Genomic DNA, 27,641 nt, shown 5'->3' on the forward strand with positions numbered 1-27,641 from the left:
CTCTCCTGCTGTTGCAGACCTAAAAGTCCCATCATGCCTCTGCCTGCGGGTGTCATGCTTGTAACTGCCAGCCTTGCAATGCCTCATGAGTAAGGGGTATGTACAACGCTATTACTATGATAAGAAGACGAGTATTTGCCAGATATTTAGCCATGGCGGTTGCCAAGGAAAAGCAAACAATTTTCTTACCAGAGAAGACTGCGAGACAAATGTCTTCCATCCCCGATGAAACTTTTCAGTAATTTTTCCAACAGTTGTATTTATCACTATTTATCTCTTCCATTGCTATTTGATATTTATGTGTTGTTTCTTTCCAGTTCCAGTCTGTGACCAGCCTCTAGACCCCGGTCCATGTAATAGGCACAGACATGGGCACAATCAGAGGCCCATCCCGCGTTATTACTATGATAAGGAGACGGGCACTTGTAAGCCTTTTTTCTATGACGGTTGTGGCAGAAATGAAAACAGTTTTGCTACTCAGGAAGACTGCAAGTCTTCGTGCATACCAGGTATATTTTTTTCTGTTTGTCATTGTTCGTCACTCAATATTGATTCATTCGTTATTCATTAGTAGTATATCCAGCCCAGCTGAAACTTGTTCTGTAAAGTTACAATAGTCATGGTGTTATCATGTAATATCTTTTTTCATTGCTATTCTATATTGAGGTGTTTATTTATGTTTTATGGGTTTTCTCAGCTGTAGAGTGTTACCCTCCTCCTCCTCCAATATTCGGTCGATGTAATGAGAGCATACCGTCGTTTTTACCTCCATCGTATTACTATGATCAGTGGACAAAAACTTGCAAGAGAATCGATAGCAGATGTAGAGGATTTGGAATCAATTTTGATACTAAGGAAGAGTGCGAACGCACCTGCAAACCAGGTATTTTTATTGTGTGTCATCATTGTATGTTGCTCAGTATGACTATGAATTTATTTCAGCTCAGATTTACTTTACACACTTCTTTTTCTAAAGTCCACCACATTACAGCCTCTGGCACTATACTAGGATCACTGGAGCTCTGGGTAGTAGTGAGCATATACATAGAGCAATGTTTTATTGGACCTGAACTAAGAAAAGTATATAGGCAGCCACAGATCTTCTTCTGAAAATGCTAGTTGCCTGACTGTCTGTGGCTTTAGTATGGTCTGAGTGGCTGATTTGACCCTCGACAAACAAAATTCTTGGGGCCCCCATGCAATTTAGCTCTCGCACTCCATACTAGCCCCATCATTACACAGGACCCCCTCCCCCATACTACCCCTATCATTACACAGGACCCCCCTCCCCCATACTACCCCCATCATTACACAGGACCCCCTCCCCCATACTACCCCCATCATTACACAGGACCCCCTCCCCCATACTACCCCCATCATTACACAGGACCCCCTCCCCCATACTACCCCCATCATTACACAGGACCCCCTCCCCCATACTACCCCCATCATTACACAGGACCCCCTCCCCCATACTACCCCCATCATTACACAGGACCCCCTCCCACATACTACCCCATCATTACACAGGACCCCCTCCCCCATACTACCCTACCATTACACAGGACTCCCTCCCCCATACTACCCCCATAATTACACAGGACCCCCTCCCCCATACTACCCCTATCATTACACAGGACCCCCTCCCCCATATTACCCCCATCATTACACAGGACCCCCTCCCCCATACTACCCCCATCATTACACAGGACCCCCTCCCCCATACTACCCCCATCATTACACAGGACCCCCTCCCATACTACCCCCATCATTACACAGGACCCCCTCCCACATACTACCCCCATCATTACACAGGACCCCCTCCCATACTACCCCCATCATTACACAGGACCCCCTCCCCTATCCTACCCCCATCATTACACAGGACCCCCTCCCCCATACTACCCCCATCATTACACAGGACCTCCTGCCTCATACTACCCCCCCATCACTACACAGGACCCCATCCCTCATACTACCCCCCCATCACTACACAGGACTCCCTCCCCCATACTACCCCCATCATTACACAGGACCCCCTCCCCATACAACCCCCATCATTACACAGGACCCCCCTCCCACATACTACCCCCATCATTACACAGGACCCCCTCCCATACTACCCTCATCATTACACAGGACCCCCTCCCCGATCCTACCCCCATCATTACACAGGACCCCCTCCCCGATCCTACCCCCATCATTACACAGGACCCTCTCCCCCATACTACCCCCATCATTACACAGGACCCCCTGCCCCATACTACCCCCATCATTACACAGGACCCCCTCCCCGATCCTACCCCCATCATTACACAGGACCCCCTCCCCTATACTACCCCCATCATTACACAGGACCTCCTCCCCCATACTACCCCCATCATTACACAGGACCTCCTCCCCCATACTACCACCATCATTACACAGGACCCCCTCCCCCATACTACCCCCCATTATTACACAGGACCCCCTCCCCCATCCTACCCCCATCATTACACAGGACCCCCTCCCCCATACTACCCCCATCATTACACAGGACCCCCTCCCTCATACTACCCCCATCATTACACAGGACCCCCTCCCCATATTACCCCATAATTACACAGGACCCCCTCCCCTATACTACCCCCATCATTACACAGGACCCCCTCCCCATATTACCCCATCATTACACAGGACCCCCTCCCCTATACTACCCCCATCATTACACAAGACCCCCTCCCCCATACTATCCCTATCATTACACAGGACCCCCTCCCCCATACTACCCCCATCATTACACAGGACCCCCTCCCCCATACTACCTTCATCATTACACAGGACTCCCTCCCTGATTGACCTGGAGGAGAAGGCGGAAGACAATAGCGAATATTGATTCGCTAATGTCACAAGTGTGTAGGTTCGGGGCGCAGAGCCCAACCTTTTTGAAGCCAATTAGAGCCTCAGGCTCTAATCATGTGCTTCAAAAAAAAAAACTCATAGAAATCTATGAGTCTGATGCCCTGCATGGGGATTAGGGGGCGGTGCATTGAGATTAGGGGGACAACGCCCCTGTGCCCCTTATGGACCGGGCACCGATGTTCACATCCCTCCTCCAAGAAAATGCCCAGGTCTCCAATGCTCTCAATATGCAAGCCAGTGGTTGATAAACCTTTTATCTTTTTTTATTTGTATTTTTGTTTTGTATTAGGGTTTGACATTTCTGCAATGCAAATTCTGATGTTGACTGTGAATAAAAATATTGAAGATGACCTCCCTCCACCAGGGGTATTGAGACCTCTCCCAGGGGCAGACCAATAGACCTGAGCAGTCTTGGTGTGGTCTCTCCTCTCTATAACTATCCACCAGAATCTGGCATCAGTCTGCAGAGTAACACTGATCCTTCATTGCCATACTGCCCTGCGGCCCAGTCTCCGAAGGGAGGCGATCATGTTCTACTTCAGTATGTCACAGTACATGTTGGCATTCATAGTTCCCTCAATGAACTGTAGCTCCCCAGTGCTGGCAGCACTCATGCAGCCCCAGACCATGACACTCCCACCACCATGCTTGACTTTAGGCAGTACATACTTGTCTTTGTACTCCTCACTTGGGTGCCGCCACACATGCTTGACACCATCTGAACCAAATAAGTTTATCTTGGTCTCATCAGACCACAGGACATGGTTCCAGTAATCCATGTCCTTAGCCTGCTTGTCTTCAGCAAACTGTTTGCAGGCTTTCTTGTGCATCATCTTTAGAAGAGGCTTCCTTCTGGGACAACAGCCATGCAGACCAGTTTGATGCCGTGTGCGGTGTATGGTCTGAGCACTGACAGGCTGACCCCCCCTACCCCTGCAACTCTGCAGCAATGCTGGCAGCAACCTCTGAATATGACGCTGAGCACATGCACTCAACTTCTTTGGTTGACCATGGCGAGGCCTGTTCTGAGTGGAACCTGTCCTGTTAAACTGCTGTATGGTCTTGGCCACCATGCTGCAGCTCAGCTTCAGAGTCTTGGCAATCTTCTTATAGCCTATGTCATCTTTATGTGGAGCAACAATTCTTTTTTTCAAATCCTCAGAGAGTTCTTTGCCATGAGGTGCCATGTTGAACTTCCAGTGACCAGTATGAGAGAGTGAGAGCGATAACACCAAATTTAACACACCTGACCACCCCACATACATATACTGCGACAGAGTGGCCCTTAAGCGCAAAATCACGTACCTGTACATGATTCCCCTCTTCGGCTCTGGGGTGCATGCGCGTGCCGCTGGAGCCCCGCTCGAGCTGGGACTGGACATGTAAACAAGGCAGACTGCCATTCTGTGAGGGAAGAAGATGGAGATCTTGTGTTTTGTTCTAAGCAGAAACACGGATCTCTGTTTTCCTCCAGTCACAGCATTTCCCCCACAGTTAGAAAGCACTCCCTAGAAGCACACTTAACCCTTTGATCACTCCTGATGTTAACCCCCTACCCTGCCAGTATCATTTATACAATGACAGTGCATTTTGTTAGCACTGATCACTGTATTAGTGTCACTAGTCGCCAAAAAGTGTCATTCACTATAGCATCAATATATGATCCTGCAGTCCCGGATAATAGCGCCAAATTAAGGCCAATTAGGAGTACAACTCTCAGAAACTGGGCGTCCATGCAAATGGAAAATCACACTATTGCCAGCGAACATGCCTGTCAGATTGCATATGCGGGAATAGTGGAAGTCAATGGGGCTCGAACCTGCAAAATCCAAAGTTCTCACTGAAGGCTTGTATGCAAGTTCTTTGTCATAAAAAGTGTTTGGGGGCCCGGGTACTGCCCTAGGGGACATGTATCAATTGAACTTTTTTTTTTTTTTAAACAAACATTTTTTCAGGAGCGGGGATTTTAATGATGCTCAAAGTGAAACAATAAAAATGAAAAATTCCTTTAAATATCATGCCTGGGGTGTAAAGTAGCGCATCTGGCTGATGTGTGGAACATTGCCGCAGCAAAAAGAAAAGAATGTCATTTAAAATTGCTCGCGACTGTAATGTATTGCTGGCTCTCGGCAATAGAGATTAAAAATCAAGGAAAAAAAAATGCCAAAATTAAAAAACTAAACCGAAAATCCATACCGAACCCTTGTTGGAGCAAGCAGCTATGGCAGGCCAGCAAAGGGGGGTGAAGGAACGACTGCCCCCCCCCCCGAATCGTATCAGGCCGCTTGCCCTCAACATTGTTCCCATGTGGATGGGGACAAGGGCCTCATCCCCACAAATCTTTTCCGGGTGGTTGTGGGGTTCTGCGGAATGTGGAAGCCCCCCTCACGAAAAAAAGCAGTGAAATGTGACAAAAGACAATAGCCAGTTTTTGACAATTCCTTTATTGTAAAATAGCTCTAAGCTGTCTTCTCCCCTGAGCTGTGTCTCCCGCCGCCATCTGCTTCTGGTGCTCTCTTACATCTTCTGTCACCGTCTTCTCCTGCCGCCGTCTCTTCCGCCACCATCGTGTCCTGCCGCCGTCTCTCCTGCCTCCATCGTCTACTGCCACTGCCTACTTCTCCCGATGCAGTGTTCTTCCTCGCATCCATCTTCCTCTGTTGTGTTGTCACCCACTGTCTGGTGTCTCTTACATAGCCATGGGGCGTGACCATCCGATGATGTCACACGGAGAGCCCACCCTCTTTTTTTTAATAAAGGAGTGGCCTCTCCATTTGACATCATCGTATGGTCACCCCCTATGGCTATGTAAGAGACACCAGACAGTGGGTGACAACACAACAGAGGAAGACAGTGGTGAGGAAGAACACAGCAGTGAGAGAAGTAGGCAGTGGCGGGAGTGACGGCAGCAGGAAAAGACGGCGACAAAAGATGACGGCAGGAGAAGATGGCGGCAGGAGACACGTTAAAGGGGGCTTCCAGATTCTGATAAGCCCCCCGCCTGCAGACCCCCACAACCACCAGGCAAGGGTTGTGAGGATGAGGCCCTTACATAGTTACATAGTAGGTGAGGTTGAAAAAAGACAGTCCAACTTATGTGTGTGATTATTTGTCAGTATTACATTGTATATCCCTGTATGTTGTGGTTGTTCAGGTGCTTATCTAATAGTTTTTTGAAACTATCGATGCTCCCTGCTGAGATCACTGCCTGTGGAAGGGAATTCCACATCCTTGCTGCTCTTACAGTAAAGAACCCTCTATGTAGTTAAATGGTTAAAGGTTAAACCTCTTTTCTTCGAATTTTAATGAGTGACCACGTGTCTTATTAAACTCCCTTCCATGAAAAAGTGTTATCCCTATTGTGGGGTCACCAGTACAGTATTTATAAATACCATCAACATGGGGACAAGGTGCTTTGGGGGAGGGGCAGAGCCCCTATTTCGACAGGAGACAAATAAGATGCCAGCATGTCTTTGGATTGTGGTGAGAATCCCACACAGGGAGAACATATAAACTTCAACACAAGCATGTTGGGGATTTGAACCAGCAACCCCAGTGCTGCTAGATGGAATTGCTACCCACTTAGCCAGTGGGCAGCCTCACATATGTAGCCTGCATCTCTGTGGTATGAACAAGCCCTAAGTCCATAGCCATGCTCAGTGTCACAAACAATATACAATATATTGTCCTAAGTATTGGGACACCTGCCTTTAAACGCACATGAACTGTAATGTCATCCCAGACTTGGACCCCATATACACTATTCCATTTTTTGCAGATTTTTGTCTTCAGATTTACCAAAACCATATAATATGAGGACAAACCTTAAGAAGTTCAATTTGTATACAATCAGGCAGGCCCTCGTTCTACATGGTTTTGGTAAATCTGAAGAAAAAAATCTGCAGAAAATCTAACAGTGTGTATGGGGCCTTATGGTTCAATATTGATTTGGCCCACCCTTTGCAGCTATAACAGCTTCAACTCCTCTGGGAAGGCTGTCCACAAGGTTTAGGAGTGTCCTTCCAGAAGTGCATTTGTGAGGTCAGGAACTGATGTTGGACGAGAAGGCCTGGCTTACAGTCTCCTCTCTAATTCATCCCCAAGGTGTTCTATTGTGTTGAGGTCAGGACTCTGTACAGGCCAATCAGTTTCCTCCACCCCAAACTCGCCCATCCATGTCTTTATGAACTTTGCTTTGTGCACTGTTCCAAATCATTTGGTAGAGGGGGGATTATGATGTGGGGTTGTTTTTCAGGGGTTGTTTTTGGTCTATCACTCTTAAGGCGTCAGCATACCAAGACATTTTCATGCTCCCAACTTTGTGGGAACTGTTTGGGGATGGCCCCTTTCCTATTCCAACATGACTGTGCACCAGTGCACAAATCAAGGTCCATAAAGAAATGGATGAGGGAGTTTGGGGTGGAGGAACTTGACTGGCCTGCACAGAGTCCTGACCATAACCCAATAGAACACCTTTTGGCTGAATTAGAGCAGAGACTGCGAGCCAGGCCTTCTCATCCAACATCAGTGCCTGGTCTCACAAATGCGCTTCTGGAAAAATAGTCAAACATTCCCATAGACACACCAAACCTTGTGGACAGCCTTCCCAGAAGCAGTTATAACTGCAAAGGGTGGGCCAAAGCAAATTTTACCCTACGGGCTAAGACTGGGCTTCCATTAAAGTTCATGTGTGTGTAAAGGCAGGTGTCCCAATACTTTTGGCTAGATAGTGTATCTGGCAAGATTTACAAAGGTGGTGGAAACCCCCTACACATAAATACTACATTTAGACATAATTTATCATTTTAGGACCTGAGTCAGAAGTTATATTAAAAGCATAGGGAGATGAAACAACTTCTGTACATGAAGTAGCATGTTTAGGATTCAAACCCAGACCCTCAGGGAATACTAAGCAGAAGTTCTAACCTGTAAGCCATGGAGCTGCCACATGTGGAAACCTCCTACACATAAATACACATACTGCATTTCTTTGGACATATAGGTGGTGGTATTCTATTACTCAAGAGTTATTCTTCTTGATTTTTTCTGTGATATTTGATGGTTCTTGGTGTGTGAGTGTAGAATAGCGATGTTACCCTCTGATTTATGGGAATTACATTTTGATTTCTGATGTTGGTACATATATCACTTTTTTTGGGCTCAATTTGTGATTATTTGGAAATAATAAACACACAAAAGTGAGACTCATTTTAAATTTGCATCAGCAATGGTATTGTTTGTGTATATGGTATCATGTGGTTTGTAAAGACACATGTGTGAGTTTGGGTAAAGATTTTTGTGAGATGGAGAGCAACAAGTGAAAGTGACAGAGAAAAATATATATTTTAACAAAACATGAAAACATTACACATTCTAGCATACTTAAAAACAAAATAGATGAAAAGAAGCAACATTGTTGCAAATACAATTTTTTTGAGAGAAACATGAAAAGTATTTATTTGGGGAAGTTACAATTGTACCATTAGAATAAATGGCTGAAACTTGCATTGGGCTACATAACTCTCATTTTCACTCCCAAAAATGCTTTTTAACCCAGTGCTCATTGTGGTATTTACTATAACTCTTGGTAAAAAAGCAATGGGAGTTAAAATGAGAGTAGTTTTGTAGTTGTAGTTGTGCTGGCACCTAGTTGTAAAGAGACGGGGAATTTTTTTGCACCAACGCTATAGTGAATACCGTTTAACATTAATTAGCATGATCAGCGCTAATTCATGGTAATTAGTGCTAATTAGCAAGCGGTGCTATAGTAAATGACCCCCTTAGTGTCAGATTTGTCCACCACAATGTCACAGTCCTGCTAAAAATCATCACCATTACTAGTAAAAAAAAAAAAAATAAATAAAAATTCCATAGATCTATCCCATAGTTTGTAGTAACTTTTGCACAAACCAATAAATATATGCTTATTGGGATTTTTTTACCAAAACATGTAGCACAATACATATTGGCCTAAATTGATAAGGAAATTAGATTATTATTATTATTATTATTATTATTATTATTATTATATAATTATTATTTTTTTTTATTAGATATGTATTATAGCAGAAAGCAAAAAGTATTGTTTTCTTTTTGAAAAGTGTTGGTCTTTTTTGTTTATAGCGCAAAAAAAAGGGTTATCAAATACCCCCCCCCCTCAAAAAAAAGCTCTATTTGTGGGAAAAAGGGCATCAATTTTATTTGAGTACAGTGTTGCACATCTGTGCAATTGTCAGTTAAAGCAACGCAGTGCAGTATCGCAAAAAATGGCCTGGTCAGGAAGGGGGTAAAACCTTTCTGAGCTGAAGTGTTTAATCTTTAATGTCCCATTATTATATAGCATAATAAAGAAAAAAGAGCGAACTCTGTGAACCTTATGTAGTAATTACTGGGTGGTGCCGCCTAGAATACGGGCAGGGTGTGTTAACAGAGCATATTACCATCAGAGCAAAAAAGCAAAAATTGTGTACACCCAAAAGGCTACCTCCTCAAGTTTATTAAAGCAGAGTTCCGCCAAATTTTTTTATTAAAAAGTCAGCAGCTGCAGTATTTGTAGCTGCTGACTTTTTAAACATGGACACTTACCTGTCCAGGGCGCCCGCAAAGTTGGCACCCAAAGCCGATCTGTCCCTCAGCTCTCGGGTGGAGGCACCACCATCTTCGGTAAGGGAATCAGGAAATGAAGCCCTGCGGCTGACCCTTCCGCTGACCCTTCACAATGATGAAAAATGCCCCGGTGACTACACCTGCAAAAATTGTGTGTATTGAACGGTGAAGACTCAATCACAGGAACCTAAATGGAGAGCACTACACCTTAAGACCGCTATGGGCGAATGCAGTGCAATCTATCAAACAGGTAAACCTGGGGGATGAATGCAAAATCTCATGGATAAATTAGAGCCCCGTTGATTAGTCCTATAATCGAACACAATAAGTCAACTTCCAATCCCGAATCTCAGGTAAAGATAGATAAGTGCCTGCAGGGCCTGATCACAAAGTAGATGGTACTGAGAGGTAATGTCCAGCAATCTGCTAAAGGTGTGTGTATAATTGAACACCACATAAGGTGATGACAGATATATCCATTTCTTGCTCCGCTTAGTAGACATGTGCACACTGAAATATTTCTTTTCGGAATTTCATTTTCGTCCAAAAAATAAATTTATTTAGTTACTCCCGAAATTCGTTTTTATTTATTTCGTTTTTCGTTAAAAATTGCATTCGTCCGAAAATCCAAATTAAGGTCGAATCTGTCATTGAAGGCTTATGGTGTCTGTCGAATGTTCAAAGAAGATTCGACGGAGCAGCTAAACTGTACGACGCCGTATAGTTTACCTGCTCCGTCGAATCTTCTTAGAACTTTCAACAGACACCATAAGCCAAAGTACATGTGTACTAAGTTCTAGCTATTTTACTGCTCCTCCTCTTTGGTTACAATCAGCCAATAACATTCATCATCATCATTATTTTTATTTATCTTTTCTCTCTACGTCAAATCTTTTCTCTCTACGTCAAATCTTTTCTCTCTACGTCGAATCTTTTCTCTCTACGACAAATCTTTTCTCTCTATGTAGAATAATCTTGGACTAATAGAGTTAAGGTTAGGCACATTTGACCACAGGTTTGATGGACACAAATTGTTATTGTCATCATCATGTCGAATCTCCTATCTATATCGAACTGTTGTAGCAACAAAAATGAAAATGAAGCATTTGTTTATGTCGGATCTTTTGTTTTTCGGATTCTGCACTTTTGTTATCGTTTGTTAAAACGATAATGAAAATACCTGAAATTTGGACGAAAATGCATTCGGACGAAAGCGAATGCACATGTCTACCGCTTACTTGGAATATAAATAAGGCAGTAACATCTATGCTTAAGTCACCACTTGGACATGACTTCAAAGAACATGAGCTATAACAAATTTGGAAGCACAATAGACATCCAATCAGGCCAGTAATAAAACACTGTCCCATGGACTCTGGGTACCTCATGAATACTGCCGATATGATCGGTCTGTCTGTGTGTGTGGGTAACTCACTGTCCCGTATTCTTCCAGCAGCTCTTATGAGATGTTCATGTAATCCGTGGTCCTTGATGAAGATAGCCAGAAGGCTTTACAGGCAATTCATTCAGCAGACAGGTGCAGTGAAAATCCTCACAGGTGTCCTGTGCGGGTAATGCGGGTGTTGGATATCCCCAGCAAAGGGTTCAGACCACTAGCATCCCTTGTAGTAAAACAGAGTGTGTCCAATAAAACGCATAGCAAATGCAGGGCAGCAGGCTGTGATAAAGAAAGTAGTCCCGCATCACAGAACACAAAAAGCCTCTAATAAGTCCATCAAGTGAACAAAGTCAATTAGGCAGGCAATACAGGCAATGCAGGGTGCACTACACTTTAGGGGGTAAGGAGTTCTGCTCCTATATGGATCTACATGTTGCACAGTGTCAGCTCCTCGGGAAGGTCCTGGCGAGTTGGTTTAGGGCAGTGGTTCTCAACTCCTGTCCCCAGGACCCACTAACAGGCCAGATTTTAAGTATTACCCTGGGGAGATGCAGACTAGAATACTGCAATCACTGAGCAGCAAATGATATCACCTGTGATGTATTTCAGTTGTCTTGCAAACCTGGACTGTTAGTGGGTCCTGAGGACAGGAGTTGAGAACCACTGGTTTAGGGGGTAGGGGAATTAATGGGTTGGGGTTCATAGTTTCGAAGGGGGAGGCGGGTTGTGTTAGGACTGGGAATTTTTTGTGTTCTGATCCTGTGCTGTTTTTATATATATATTTGTATATGCTTAATAAACTTGAGGAGGTAGCCTTTTGGGTGTACACATTTTTTTTTTATGATGCCATTTCTATATAGCTCTGGATGGAATTACATAGTTACATAGTAGGTGAGGTTGAAAAAAGACACAAGTCCATCAAGTCCAACCTATGTGTGTGATTATGTGTCAGTATTACATTACATATCCCTGTATATTGCGGTCATTCAGGTGATTATCTAATAGTTTCTTGAAGCTATCAATGCTCCCCGCTGAGACCACCGCCTGTGGAAGGGAATTCCACATCCTTGCTGCTCTTACAGTAAAGAACCCTCTACGTAGTTTAAGGTTATTGTATTGCTGATTTAGAAATGGCCAGCAGAGTAGTGTTTATTTTAATGTCAGTTTTCGATTTAGTTTTAGTCATAGTCTTTTGACTAAGACTAAATGTCATGCAACTATGACTAGTTGTATTTTAGTCATCTGCATTTTAGTTTTAGTCGTATTTTAGTTGACAAAGTTGAAGTTGAAGTAGACAAAAATATTTTAGTCGACAAAATGAAGACTGGTTCGGTTACTGTCTATGTGTTGTTAGCTTAAAGAGAGACATGCCAGGTCTTTCTTTGACCGGCTTCTGTTCCCAGATGTTACCTGTTACCTGGAACAAGAGAGCAATAACAGTGGTGAACATTCATTTGCATATAAAATTTAGTTCATATCACAGGACAGATTCATGGATTCCACTCTTTATCTCTTTTTCCATTGCCTGTGACTCGCGTCCAAAAATCAGTCCATGTAAGGCGTACGTAGAATGCTATTACTATGATAAGGATACAGGTATTTGCCCGGTATTTAGCCATGGCAGTTGTCAAGGAAATGCAAACAATTTTCTTACCAAAGAAGACTGCGAGACAAGTGTCTTCGATTCTCAATGAAACTTTTCAGTAAGTTTCCAATAGTCGTTTTTATCACTAATTGTCTCTTCCATTGCTATTTGATATTTAGGTGTTGTTTCTTTCCAGTTCTAGACTGTGACCAGCTTCTAAAACCCGATTCATGTAAGGGGTACATACCGCGCTATTACTATGATAAGGAGACAGGCACTTGCAAGTCTTTCATCTATGGCGGTTGTGGCGGAAACGAAAACAATTTTACTACTAAGGAAAAATGCGAGGCTACGTGCATGCCAGGTAAATTTTCTTTCACTGTTTGTCATTGTACGTTGCTCAATATTGATTCATTCGTTATTCATTAGTGGTATATCCAGCCCAGCTGAAACTTGTTCTGTAAAGTTAAAATAGTCGTGGTGTTATCATGTAATATCTTTTTTCATTGCTATTCGACTGAGAGCAACAAACATAAGCAGATGGCATGCCATGGTGGCAACCTACATTTTTTTCTGTGCATGTTCTTTGCAAATGTATGTATAGTGTAAAAAAAAAAAAAAAAAATCTTATTTTTGTGGATGTTCCTAAAGAGAAGATGTCAAGGCTGATTCTAAGAATTTTTGGACAGTCTTTGTCCCTACACAGAGAGAATTATACCTCATTAACATACAAAGCAGGAGGATGGTTTCTAAATTCGTAACCCTATGTGAGGACAGACATTGTTCAAATCTAGTTTACAGCTAATAATGAACTGTAAAACAATACAGACAGGGTTCATTATGTTAAACATTACTCCACAGCCCCCTCCTAAACATTACATAGCTAGTAGCATATGTAAGCATTTTTACCACTTCAATACCGGACACTTTCACTTCCTTCTTGCCCAGGACAATTTTAGGCTTTAAGAGCTGTCCCACTTTGAATGTCAATTATTCACTAATGTAAAACTTTACCCAAATTAAATTTTTATATATATTTTTTTTAAATAGCACTCTTTTCTGTGGTATTCAATCACCAATGTTTTTTATTCTTTTCCTATATAAGGAAAAAAATCCGGAACATTTTGAAAAAAAAAAAAAAACCTCACATTTTTCTTCGTTTCTGTTTTGCAAATAAATAATCTTTCCTCGTAAATTGTAAACAAAATGTATTCTGCTACATTTATTTGGTACAAAATAACCCAAATCAGTGTATATTATTTAGTCTGTAGGAAAGTTATAGAGACTACAAACTATGGTATACAGTGGGGCAAAAAAGTATTTAGTCAGCCACCAATTGTGCAACTTCTCCCACTTAAAAAGATGAGAGAGGCCTGTAATTGTCATCATAGGTATACCTCAACTATGAGAGACAAAATGTGGAAACAAATCATTCTGATTTTTGGAAGAAATTATTTGCAAAATAAGTATTTGGTCAATATCAAAAGTTCATCTCAATACTTTGTTATATATCCTTTGTTGGCAATGACCGAGGTCAAACTTTTTCTGTAAGTCTTCACAAGGTTGTCACACACTGTTGCTGGTATGTTGGTCCATTCCTCCATGTAGATCTCCTCTAGAGCAGTGATGTTTTGGGGCTGTCTCTGGGCAACACGGACTTTCAACTCCCTCCAAAGGTTTTCTATGGGGTTGAGATCTGGAGACTGGCTAGGCCACTCCTGGACCTTGAAATGCTTCTTACAAAGCCACTCCTTCATTGCCCGGGTGCCACTTTTGGAAATTAGACACCCTAAGATATTTATTAACTACTTGAATACAGGGCACTTATACCCCCTTCCTTCCCAGACCAATTTTCAGCTTTCAGTGCTCTCAGACTTTGAATGACCACCAAAAGAGCTTTCTTTTGGTGGTGTTTAACCACCACTGGGTTTTTTATTTTATAGTAAGAAAAAAGGCAAACATTTTGAAAAACCCCACTTTTTTTTAGTTTCTATTATAACATTTTTGCGAATAAGTAATTTTTGTTTATAAATTTGGGCCACAATTTATACTGCTACATATCTTTGGTAAAAATAACCCAAATAAGTGTACATTATTTGGTCTGTGTGAAAGTTATAGAGTCTACAAGCTATGGTGCAAATCATTAAAAAATTATCACACCTAATGTACTGACTAGGGATGACATCGGCTGTTCGCAAGTTCGCTGAACAGCGAACAATTTGGGGTGTTCGCGGTAAATTTGAAAGCCGCGGAACACCCTTTAAAAGTCTATGGGAGAAATCAAAAGTGCTAATTTTAAAGGCTTATATGCATGGTATTGTCATAAAAAGTGTTTGGGGACCTGGGTCCTGATCCAGGGGACATGGATCAATGCAAAAAAAAAGTTTTAAAAACGGACGTTTTTTCAGGAGCAGTGATTTTAATAATGCTTAAAGTGAAACAATAAAAGTGTAATATTCCTTTAAATTTCATACCTGGGGGGTGTCTATAGTATGCCTGTAAAGGGGCGCATGTTTCCCATGTTTAGAACAGTCTGACAGCAAAATGACATTTCAACGGAAAAAAAGTAATTTAAAAGTATTCGCGGCTATATGAATTGTCGGTCCGACAATACACATAAAAGTTCATTGATAAAAACGGCATGGGATTTCCCCACAGGGGAACCCCGAACCAAAATTTAAAAGAAAAACTTTTTTTTGCATTGATCCATGTCCCCTGGGGCAGGACCCGGGTCCCCAAACACTTTTTATGACAATAAGTTGCATATAAGCCTTTATAATTAGCACTTTTGATTATTCATGTTCGAGTCCCATAGACTTTAATGGTGTTTAATGGCATGTTCAAACTAATTTTTTGCCTGTTCGCATATTCTGGTGCAAACCGAACAGGGGGGGTGTTCGGCTCATTCCTGGTACTGACGGCCTGTCTAATTTCTTGAGGCCCTGAAATGTCAGGACAGTACAAATATCCCCCAATTACCCTTTTTGGAAAGTAGACAGTCTAAGGTATTTAGTAAGAGTAATGCCCCGTACACACGGTCGGATTTTCCGATGGACATTGTCCGATCGGAGCGTGTTGTCGGAAATTCCGACCGTGTGTGGTCTCCATCGGACATTTTCCAGCGGATTTTCCGACACACAAAGTTGGAGAGCAGGAGATAAAATTTTCCGACAACAAAATCCGTTGTCGGAAATTCCGATCGTGTGTACACAAATCCGACGGACAAAGTGCCACGCATGCTCAGAATAAATAAAGAGATGAAAGCTATTGGCCACTGCCCCGTTTATAGTCCCGGCGTATGTGTTTTACGTCACCGCGTTTAGAACGATCAGATTTTCCGACAACTTTGTGTGACCGTGTGTATGCAAAACAAGTTTGAGCCAACATCCGTCGGAAAAAATCCTAGGATTTTGTTGTCGGAATGTCCGAACAAAGTTCGACCGTGTGTACAGGGCATAAGAGTTGTTATTTTTTCCCCCAATTCTTGTGAAAATTATAAAATACATTTTTTTTTAAAACACAAAATTGTCATAATAACAAGTTATTTCTCAAACACAGCATAAGCATACTTCCAATTACACCCCAAAATACATTCTGATACTACTCCTGTGTATGGCGATACCACATGTGAGACTTTTACACAGCCTGACCACATACAGAGGCCCAACATGCAGAGCGCATAATCAGACATTCTAGGAGCATAAATTACACATCTAATTTCATTCCTACCTATCACATTTTTGAAGGTTCTGGAACACCAGAACAATGGAATTACCCACAAAATGATAGCATTTTGGAAAGCAAACACCCCAACGTATATTCGGTGAGGCATAATGAGTCTTTTGAACATGCAATTTTTTCCACAAGTTTTTGGAAAATGTGGAAAGAAAATGAAAATTTAATTTTTTCTTACACAAAGTTGTGTAAGAAAAAGTATGGTGATACCACATGTGTGAGACTTTTCCACAGCCTAGCCACATACAGAGAGAAGCCCAACATGCAGGGAGCACCATCAGGCATTCTAGGATCATAAATTACACATCTCATTTACTGATGACCTATCACACTTTTGAAGGTCCTGGAACACCAGGACAATGGAATTACCCACAAAATGGCTCCATTTTGGAAAGCAAACACCCTAACATATATTCTATGAGGCATAATGAGTCTTTTGAACATGTCATTTTTTCCAAAAGTTTCTGGAAAACGTGGGAAGAAAATAAAAAGTTATTTTTTTTTTTTACACAAAGTTGTCATTTTAAAGGATTTTTCGAACACCTAGAATGTACATAGAAAAAAATAACCCCCCAAAATACATTCTCCTACTCCTCCTGAGTATGGCGATAACACATGTGTGAGATTTTTACACCGCCTGACCACATACAGAGTCCCAACATGCAGGGAGCACCTCCAGGTGTTCTAGGAGCATAAATTACACATCTCATTTCCTGACTACCTATGTCACTTTTGAAAGTCCTGGAGCACCAGGACAGTGGAATTACCCACAAAATGACCCCATTTTTAAAAGCAAGCACCCCAATGTATATTCTATGAGGCATGGGCTGCAGACAGGTACTTGGTTATTCTGATGGGCTGCAGATAGGTACTCAGGTACTTTGATGGGCTGCAGATTGGTACTCTTCGGGCAGGTGACAGGTACTCAGGTACTCTGATGAGCTGGTGATAGGTACTCGGGTACTTTAATGGGCTGGTGACAGGTACTCAGGTACTCTAATGGGCTGATGATAGGTACTCGGGTACTCTGATGGGCTGGTGACAGGTACTCGGGTACACAGATGGGCTGGTGACAGGTACACAGATGCTGGTGACAGGTACTCTGATGGGCTGTTGACAGGTACACTGATGGGCTGGTGACAGGTACTCTGGGGCTGGTGACATATACTCGGCTACTCTGATGAGCTGGTGATAGGTACTCAGGTACTCTGATGGACTTGTGACAGGTACGGGTACTCTGATGGATTGCTGACAGGTACTCGGGTACTCTGATGGGCTGGTGACAGGTACTCGGGTACTCTGATGGGCTGGTGACAGGTACTCGGGTACTCTGATGGGCTGGTGACAGGTACTTGGGTACTCAGATGGGCTGGTGACTGGTACTCGGGTACTCTGATGGATTGGTGATAAGTTCTCTGGTACTCTGATGGGCTGGTGACAGGTACTCGGGTACTCTGATGGGTTGGTGATAGGTACTCAGGTACTCTGATGGGCTGGTGACAGGTACTCGGGTACTCTGATGGGCTGGTGACAGGTACTTGGGTACTCTGATGGGCTGGTGACAGGTACTCGGGTACTCTGATGGATTGGTGATAAGTACTCGGGTACTCTGATGGGCTGGTGACAGGTACTCGGGTACTCTGATGGGCTGGTGACAGGTACTCGGGTACTCTGATGGGCTGGTGACAGGTACTCGGGTACTCTGATGGGCTGGTGACAGGTACTCGGGTACTCTGATGGGCTGGTGACAGGTACTTGGGTACTCTGATGGGATGGTGACTGGTACTCGGGTACTCTGATGGATTGGTGATAAGTTCTCTGGTACTCTGATGGGCTGGTGACAGGTACTCGGGTACTCTGATGGGCTGGTGACAGGTACTCGGGTACTCTGATGGGCTGGTGATAGGTACTTGGGTACTCTGATGGGCTGGTGATAGGTACTCGGGTACTCTGTTGGGCTGGTGACAGGTATTTAGATGGGCTGGTGACAGGTACTCAGATGCTGGTTACAAGTACTCTGATGGGCTGGTGACAGGTACTCTGATGCTGTTGACAGGTACTCTGTTGAGCTGGTGACAGGTACTCTGGGGCTGATGACATGTACTCGTGTACTCTGATGGGCTGATGACAGGTACTCAGGTACTCGGGTACTCTGATGGGCTGGTGATAAGTACTCGGGTACTCTGATGGGCTGGTGATAAGTACTCGGGTACTCTGATGGGCTGGTGATAAGTACTTGGGTACTCTGATGGGCTGGTGATAAGTACTCGGGTACTCTTATGGGCTGGTGACATGTATTGAGATGCAGGGATGTGCGGTGAGGTTAGTTACTGGTGAGGCAATGGCTAGTATCAAGGCCAGATACACACATGTTACATATGCCGCGATCGTTAGAGTGAGAGCAATAATTCTAGCACTAGATCTCCTCTGTAACTCTAAACATGTAACCTTTATTTTAGAGCGTCGCTGTCAGGGACGTGCTGGTACCTTCCAGGGGAAAATGCGTGCGCGCATGCACATGCAGGGTCTGTCCAGAGTTATGCAGCAGAATTTACCCACTGGTGTGCACCGGCGCGCGGCGTGCGCGCGCCAGTGTGCGTTAGCCCTATTTGGCGCCAAGGTGCCTTTAAAAGAGCGACAGCTGCACTCATGCGGTGCTGTTCGTCTGCAGCTCTGTACCTGTGTTCCTGTATCTGCTTGCTGATTGTTTACTGCTATTACTGACCCGACTCCGTCTGACTCTTCTACCGTCTCCAACCCGACCCGGCCTGCCTGACTCTGCTATTTTCACTGTGACCCATTGCCGAACTCCTGCTTGCCTGACTACTCTGCTGTTTACCTATTTGAACTCATTTGCCTTATCTCCTGCCAACCCGGACTGTCTGACTTTGCCTTCTGCTTATTGCCTTGTGTTGCTGCATTCCCGGCCTTCTCATCCAGCTCCAGGTGCCACTGCCTTCCAGTTTGCTGATCCTCCTCTGCCTGTCATCATCTGCAGCTCAGCCATCCCTGAAGGATCTCTACTCAGTTCCTGTGCCAGCCACTGCAACTTCCATCAGGCACTCCTACCCACTGTGCTCAGGAGACCACTGTTCCCACTCCAGTGGCTCCTGAACCAGCGTTGTAAGAGGGGTCTTCTCCTACAAGTCGGGCTCAACTATCAGGTACCTAACAGTCGCCTATGGAGATTTTTAAGTACTGAAGTTTGGCGCCATTCCACAAGTGTGTGCAATTTTAAAGCGTGACATGTTAGGTATTTATTTACTCAGCGAAACATCATCTTTCACATTATACAAAAAAATCGGGCTTTACTGTTTTTTTTTTTTTTTTTTTTTCATGAAACAGTTTCTTTCCAAAAAAAATGCATTTGAAAAATTGCTTCGCAAATACCATGTGACATAAAAAGTTGAAACGACCACCATTTTATTCTCTAGGGTGTCTGCTAAAAATATATATATATATATATATATATATATATATATATATATATATATATGGTGATGCGGGTGACAGGTACTCTGATGGGTTGGTGATAGGTCATCTGATGGGCTGGTGACAGGTGTTTGTTATTTGGGGGGTAATCAGGCACATCACTGTACATTTTACTTCCAGATCTCCTCCTCACACACTGAGGAGGAGAACCCGGAAGGGACACTACAGCCATTTGTTGACATTTGTGACTGGCTGTGATTGGACACAGCCGGTCATGTGGCAAAGAGCCACTCTCATTTGCTCTTTATCCTGATCGGGGATGGGCTGTGTCCAAGGGACACCCCTTATCCCTGATCGCCATGCTGTGCGCCCCCGATGACGTGCACGAGCGGCGAGAATGCGCACAACACATGTGACCAGCTGTAATTGAACACAGCTGGTCATGTGGTAAAAAGCCATTTTTATTGGCTCTGCCAGCGTCATATTACTATGGCCCGGTATGGAAATGGTTAAGAGGCACGATGAGTTTTAATTTTTAAGTTGTAATTTTTTGTCTTAATTTTTTTGGAAAACTAAGAAAATAAATACATTAGCTTTTTTCCCACTTTTTTTTAACATACTGTCACAAGAGCAGCACAGTGTCATCATATAAAGACTACTAGTCTGCTTTAAAAAAGGAGCACGGCTTGCCATAGTATCGCAGCGCGCATGCTTAAGAAACGCATCGCGTAATGTGTGACGTCATCCTCTGGTACCATCCTTCCCATTGCGCTCCACGCGTCTTTCCACAAGAGCCAGCTCTTCCTTTACAGTTGTGGATTCCATTCTGATAGCGTCCAAGAGTGTGAAGGACTGGGAAAGCAGGACCATCAACACTAGGACTTACCTTTATTGGGACCCACATGCCTATACTTTCTACTGAAAGTTATTAATATTATGTACCATTAAAAGTTTTTAAACGTCTGGATGCAGAGAAGGCGTTCAATAGGATCTACTGGATATACTTACAGCAAACTCTCCAAAAATTTGGCTTTAAAGGGCACATACTGAACGCCATTTTAGTGCTATACTCCACCCCCTCTGCCCAGGTATTCTTGGCTGACATGTTATCCCAATCATTCCACATATCTAACGGCACTAGGCAAGGCTGCCCACTATCCCCTCTTATCTTCAACTTACTAATAGAACCTCTGGCGGAACACATCTGACAAAACCCAAAAATCTCAGGATTTGAGATAGGCAAGTCATCCCACAAAATTAGCCTGTTTGCGGACAACTTAATTCTCATGCTCACCAACCCGGCTTCCTCATTACTAGAAGTTCAAAAAGTCTTGCAACAGTTCAGCAAAGTATCATACTACAGAGTAAGTGCTACAAAATCATATATACTAGACCTCGGTATAAATGCCAGGACCAGGAACCTACGCCAAACAAGCTGTACATACACTTGGGCAGAAAACAACATAACTTTCCTAGGAGTTCAATTAACTAAATCAACGAAAAACCTCTTCAACCACAACTTTAATCCCTTCCTTGCCAAACTCCAAAAAGAAATACAACACCTAGCAAAACACTAACTATCCTGGTCAGGCAGATTAACTGCTTTCAAAATGATACACCTACCGCAACTATTATATCTTTTTACCACCATCCCTATCCCATTACCAACATCATACTTCAAAGATCTCCAGTCCATGCTCAACAAATTCCTTTGGCAAGGAAAAAACCTAGATGTGCACATTCTAAACTATTCAAACATATAAACGTGCAGGAGGGGCAGACTCTATCAACCAACCACAACCCAAAACCTTATGGGGCCTTATAGAAGCAGCAACCTTCAAACACACAACTTTGCAAACATGGTTATTAGGCACTCCACTTGGAATCCCCAATTTCTCCCACAATAAAAGCCTTGGCTCTGGCCTTGGCTCTAAGTAAACTAGACACACTGAAAACCCAATACATTTTCTCCACCTCTCTCAGTAGACACACTTCATCAATTTTCACCTGACCTATCTCTGGTTCCCTGGGCAACAAAAGGCATCCCACAGATTCAACACCTATTTCAAGGACACAAACTACTGACATTCCCTCAACTACAAAAAATATTCAATCTTCCTAACAATGAATACCTCAACTACATGAGAGAGAGAGACACTGTATCTCCCACATATCTACCCCAATGTACACATTACCGCCAAAGATATGTCCATTCCTAACCAAGCCTGATGAGAAAGTAAAATGTATATCCCTTTTCTATGACACCATCTGTCAAAAAAAGGTATTCACTAAATCAAACTCACATCTACACTGGGAAACAGATCTCGCACAAACCTTCTGGGACGCACAATGGCAATCAGCACTTCGTGCTATTTACAAGTCCACCCAATGCTCCACACTTTGGGAACTCACCCAAAAAACATCCCTACGCTGGTACCTAACACAAGAATAGCGTTCTTCAGCAAGAATACTCCAGACACATGCTGGAGATGCAATAAGTCAAAAGGTGACATTCTCCATATAATGTGGACCTGCCATCCATACATGATTTTTGGCTATCTATATTCTATATTGTGTCAGACATCACACAGCACATCATCCTACCATCACCAGCACTGGGATTACTAAATCTAACAATAGAAAACATACCATTTCCCCTCAGAAAAGTGACCACCCACATCCTTCTAGCAGCTAGGCTAAGTATAACCAGACTCTGGAAAAACACCCAAGCTCCAACCATAGAAAACACTTTAAACCTGGTTAACTTACATTATAGCTATGAATTGATGTTAGCCTCCAGCAAAGGCATTGTCAGACTTTTACTTACCAGACTGATGAGTCTGCTTGGGCAGAGGGTAGACTCCCTTACTTATCCGACTCACGGCCCCTGGTAGAGCAGACAGGAGGCACGAGAGTGCGGAATGGTATGAGAGCCTTCTGAAGAGATCCAGGTACAGGATGAGAGATGATCTTCAGACAACAGGTCAGTAGTCCGTAACACTGGTAACAGGTGCTGAGCAGGAGCAAGACAGGCAGATCGGGACACAAGCAGGGTTCGGCAACAGACTGGCAGCAAGGTACAATAGGAGCAGGCAGAAGCGGAGTCAAACAGGCCAAGGTCAGGTACAGGCAGCAAACAGGAGAATCCAAGGGCAATCCAGGTCGTCAGGAGATCAGGTAAACAGGAAGACAAGACAGGAAACAGGAACTATGGCACAGGAAGCTGATGATCAGGCAGCACTGAACAGAGCCTGACAAACTTAAATAGGCTGGCTTGCTCACAGGCACGCCCTCTGGTGGCCAATCCCATGACCAGCAAGGTGAGCTCTCTGACAGGCATGCTCACCAAAGCCAGTTCTCAATGGCTCCCTTGGTCTCAATGGTCCAGAGCAGCAGCTTACTTATGAAACATTACACACGTAAGCTCAACCGAACACAATAGGCTATAGACACTCCTAATATCTGTTCTTGGAAATGGCGGACAAGATGGGTGAACTAGAGATACTGTTGTACGGGGAGGATATGGATTTTGGGGGAATTTCAGAGACCTGGTTCAACAGCTCTCATGATTGGCTGACAACCATTCAAGGGGGAGGGGTATGCCTATATATCAAGAATACTGTGCAAGTGAATGTGAGAGATTACATCACTAAGGGAGCTATGGGGAGGTGGAATCCTTATGGGTAGAGCTCCATAGGGATGAAGCAAAGGGGAAAATAATACTGGGAGTATGCTATAGGACGCTAACCTGGGGGAGGAGGGGTAGACGGATCTCCTATCACAATATGGATTAGCAGCAAGGATGGGAAGTGTTATCATAATGGGGGATTTTAATTATAAAGACATTGACTGGGCGGAGGGAACCACGCATTCGTCTAAGGCTCGCCAGTTCCTAAATGTCTTGCAAGACAATTTCATGGGTCAGATGGTAGACGCACCAACTAGAAATAAAGCGTTACCAGATCTACTGATTACGAACAATACAGAACTGATCACAGATGTGGAAATAGGGGACAATTTGGAAAACAGCGATCACAGGTCAATTGGCTTCAGTATAAATCACACAAATAGGAAACATAAGGGAAATACAAGGACACTGGATTTCAAAAGAGCCAACTTCCCTAAACTACGAACCTTGCTAGAAGGCATTATTGGGATTAAATATTAGGAACAAAGAACATGGAGGAGAGATGGGTTTGCTTTAAGAGCATATTAAATAAGGGCATTAGCCAATGCCTTCCAATGGGAAATGAGTTTAAAAGAGCGAACAAAAGTCCTAGATGGCTTAACTCCAATGTAAAAAGGCATATAAAAGCAAAGGAGAAGGCCTTCAAAAAAATGCAAGGTTGAGGGATCATCATCAGCATTCAGACTTTACAAAGAATGCAACAAGAATCGGGGGCTTCAATAACCAAAACTGTAGTGTTTATCCTCATGACACATCACAGAAAGCACCTCCATGGTTAACAGAGGACATAATTAAAATTAGACTTGGGAAACTTAACATTAATAAATCACTTGGACCAAATGGCTTACACCCGAGAGTAATTAGGGAACTCAGTCAAGTAATTTCCAGACCATTGTTCCTAATTTTTACTGACAGTCTACCGACTGGAATGGTACCAGCTGATTGGAGAAAAAGATTTTAGTAACGAGAACAGTAATCAGCATGGATTCATGAAGAATCGTTCTTGCCATTCTATTAACCTTCTATGAGGAGGTGAGTTGCCATCTAGATAAAGGAACGCCCGTAGATGTGGTGTATCTGGATTTTGCAATAGCATTTGACACAGTTGCCCATAAACGTTTACTGTACAAAGTAAGGTCCGTTAGCATGGACCATAGGGTGAGTACATGGATTGAAAACTGGGTGCAAGGGCGAGTTCAGAGGGTGGTGATAAATGGGGAGTACTCAGAATGGTCAGGGGTGGGTAGTAGGGTTCCCAATGGTTCTGTGCTGGGGCCAATCCTATTTAATTTGTTCATAAAAGACCTGAAGGATGGGTAAACAGTTCAATCTCTGTATTTGCGGACGATACTAAGCTAAGCAGGGCAATAACTTCTCCGCAGGATGTGGAAACCCTGCAAAAAGATCTGAACAAATTAATGGGGTGGGCAACTACATGGCAAATTAGGTTTAATGTAGAAAAATGTGAAATAATGCATTTAGCTAGCAAAAATATGAATGCAATCTATACACTGGGGGGGAGAACCTCTGGGGGAATCTAGGATGGAAAAGGACCTGGGGGTCTTAGTAGATGATAGGCTCAGCAATTACATGCAATACCAAGCTGCTGCTAACAAAGCCAACAGAATATTGGCATGCATTAAAAAGGGGATCAAGTCCAGAGATAAAACAATAATTCTCCCGCTCTACAATACTCTGGTCCGGCCGCACCTAGAGTATGCTGTCCAGTTCTGGGCACCGGACCTCAGGAAGGATATACTGGAAATGGAGTGAGTACAAAGAAGGGCAACAAAGCTAATAAAGGGTCTGGAGGATATTAGTTATGAGGAAAGGTTGCAAGCACTGAACTTCTCTCTGAAGAAAAGACGCTTCAGAGGGGATATGATTTCAATTTACAAATACCGTACTGGTGAGTTCAAAATAGGGATAAAACTTTTTTGCGGAAAGGAGTTTAACAAGACATGTGGCCACTCATTAAAATTGGAAAAAAAGAGGTTTAACCTTAAACTACGTAGAGGGTTCTTTATTGTAAGAGCGGCATGGATGTGGAATTCCCTTCCACAGGCGGTGGTCTCAGCGGGGGGCATCTATAGTTTTAGATAAGCACCTGAACGACCACAATATACAGGGATATACAAGATAATACTGACATATAATCACACACATAGGTTGGACTTGATGGACTTGTGTCTTTTTTCAACCTCACCTGCTATGTAACTATGTAACTTATCAGGATTTGGTTTTTTAACACTGATTGCTTAACACAGGGATGATTACTGTTATAAGCAATTATTTTTATTGATAGCATCCATTCATAGCCATTATGTACTACAGGGATAGTTATGATTGGCCACAGCTATCGCATGGTACAGTGCGCTGTGATTGGCACTGTCTGTGACCAATCACAGATTTCACAATAGTACAGAGTGAATGGCTATGAATCAACGTCAGTCATTGTGTATACTACGGGGGTTATTTATGAAAGGCAAATCCACTTTGCACTACAAGTGCAAACTACAAGAGCAAAGTGCACTTGAAATTGCACTGAAAGTGCACATGGAAGTGTAGTCGCTGTAAATCTGAGGGGTAGATTTGAAATAAGGGGAAGCTCTTTTGATTTTATCATCCAATCATGCGCAAGCTAAAATGCTGTTTTTTATTTTCCTTGCATGTCCCCCTCGGATCTACAGCACATGTAGTGCAAAGTGGATTTGCCTTTCGTAAATAACCCCCTATGATTGGTCACAGCAATGACATGATACAGGGGCCAGCCAGGTACACTGATCTGTCATCTACTGTGTCTGGTGGACACAGTGGGTGACAGATCGAGCTGCAGTGTGGCTGCTAGAGCGCAGATGAGTACAACTGGAAGGATGTCATATGTAATCTTCACGGAACCAGGGAGCTCCCGCCCTGCTATGATATTACTATAGGTTAAGCAAATAAAAAGATAACTGGCTATATATATATATATATATATATATATATATATATATATATGCAGGGAAAAACATTTTGGTCACTTGCAGTCTGCTTCAGTTTAGGGTGAAGAAAACCAGAGTTAGCTTAGATTAATTAAATTAACCCTTAATTACTTTTTAAAATTTATTTACCGTGGTTTTTTTACTCATCTATAACATGCCAGCAGTGGGCTTGATTATTAATTTGTAAATTTCTGTTTTTCTTTTCTGACAGTCAAAGGAACCTCACCGATGTGGGATTACTTTTGGATGTCATCTTTGGACGATGAGCATATGTTTTCTTAAGTGGACAATGTTGGACATTGCATCATATTGGAATGTATTACGTTCCTTCCAAAATATTGTAAGAGGTTGTATCTTGTTTGAGCTTTCCTGAGCATTTGTCATCCATGGTTCAACCTTTAAATAAACATATTAACTCAGTCTAATTTGTTTGTCAATTATAATTTAAAGCAGGGGTGTGCAACCTTTTGAGCTTCCTGGGCTACATTAGAAGAAGAGGAATTGTCTTGGACCACACATAAAATACAGTAACAATAATGCACACTGGATGTTATAAAAACGCCAGTAGTGTTAGCTATAGAAAGCTGTAGAACGAGTTTTGCAGCATTTTGGTACCATAGTAGCGTTTTTTAGCTGTTGTGTTTTTTTAGCTTTTTTTTTTTAGCAAAACTATACTCTTACAAAAGTTTATGGCTCAAAAATGCTGATAAACGCTGAATTGCTGCGTTTTTCATATATTTTCAGCGATTTAAAGCTTTTATCAGAGTTAGAGAGTTTTTACAGCTGAAAAACTCCTCTTAAAACCCGCTAGTTCTTGTTTTTTTTTTTTTTTCCAGCCAGAAATCATCCCTGCCAAAAACACTGATAACAGCCTATGTGCATGGACACATAGGATAACATGCTGGGGAATAGACATGTGCAATTAGTTTCACTACTAATTTGTTTTTGGATGAAATTTGACAAATTCGTTAATTAGAAGTATTCGAATTAACGAAAACCCGTTTAACAAATTTTTCTGAAAATGAAAATTCAGAAATTCTAAGTTTGAAAATGTGAAGAATCGGAAATGTGAAAATTCAGAAATATGAAAATTTGAAAAAAATTGAAAATTCGGAAATTCGAAGATTTGAAAATACAGAATTTGAATATTCAGAAATTTGGAAATTCGAAAATTCGAAAATCTGAAAATACGAAAATAAGAACAAAAATCTAAAAGTTCAAAAGAATGAAAATCCGAACATAAGAACGAAAATCCGGAAATTCAAAAACTTGCAAATTCAAAAATCCGAAATAATAACTAACTAGTAATAA

General features: G+C 42.7%; 1 protein-coding gene across 1 annotated transcript; it reads left to right on the forward strand.

The window, feature by feature from the left end:
* The first annotated feature begins 278 nt into the window (after positions 1-278).
* On the forward strand, positions 279-26,750 carry LOC141144177 (carboxypeptidase inhibitor SmCI-like). Its single transcript, XM_073629600.1, has 4 exons — positions 279-509; positions 698-883; positions 12,688-12,855; positions 26,542-26,750. Exons 1-4 carry the CDS (start codon positions 299-301, stop codon positions 26,610-26,612), a joined length of 636 nt encoding a protein of 211 aa, XP_073485701.1. The 5' UTR covers positions 279-298; the 3' UTR covers positions 26,613-26,750.
* Positions 26,751-27,641: the final 891 nt, after the last annotated feature.

The sequence above is a fragment of the Aquarana catesbeiana genome, linkage group LG05 (assembly GCF_042186555.1).
Source record: "Aquarana catesbeiana isolate 2022-GZ linkage group LG05, ASM4218655v1, whole genome shotgun sequence".
Lineage (NCBI taxonomy): Eukaryota > Metazoa > Chordata > Amphibia > Anura > Ranidae > Aquarana > Aquarana catesbeiana.

Bases quoted from the DNA above. Each gene is read 5' to 3' on its own strand.
- LOC141144177 (XM_073629600.1), top strand. From the start codon at position 299: ATGTGTTGTTTCTTTCCAGTTCCAGTCTGTGACCAGCCTCTAGACCCC. The intron at 510-697 runs GTATATTTTTTT...GGGTTTTCTCAG, and splicing joins CAAGTCTTCGTGCATACCAG to CTGTAGAGTGTTACCCTCCT. The intron at 884-12,687 runs GTATTTTTATTG...GTTTCTTTCCAG, and splicing joins CGAACGCACCTGCAAACCAG to TTCTAGACTGTGACCAGCTT.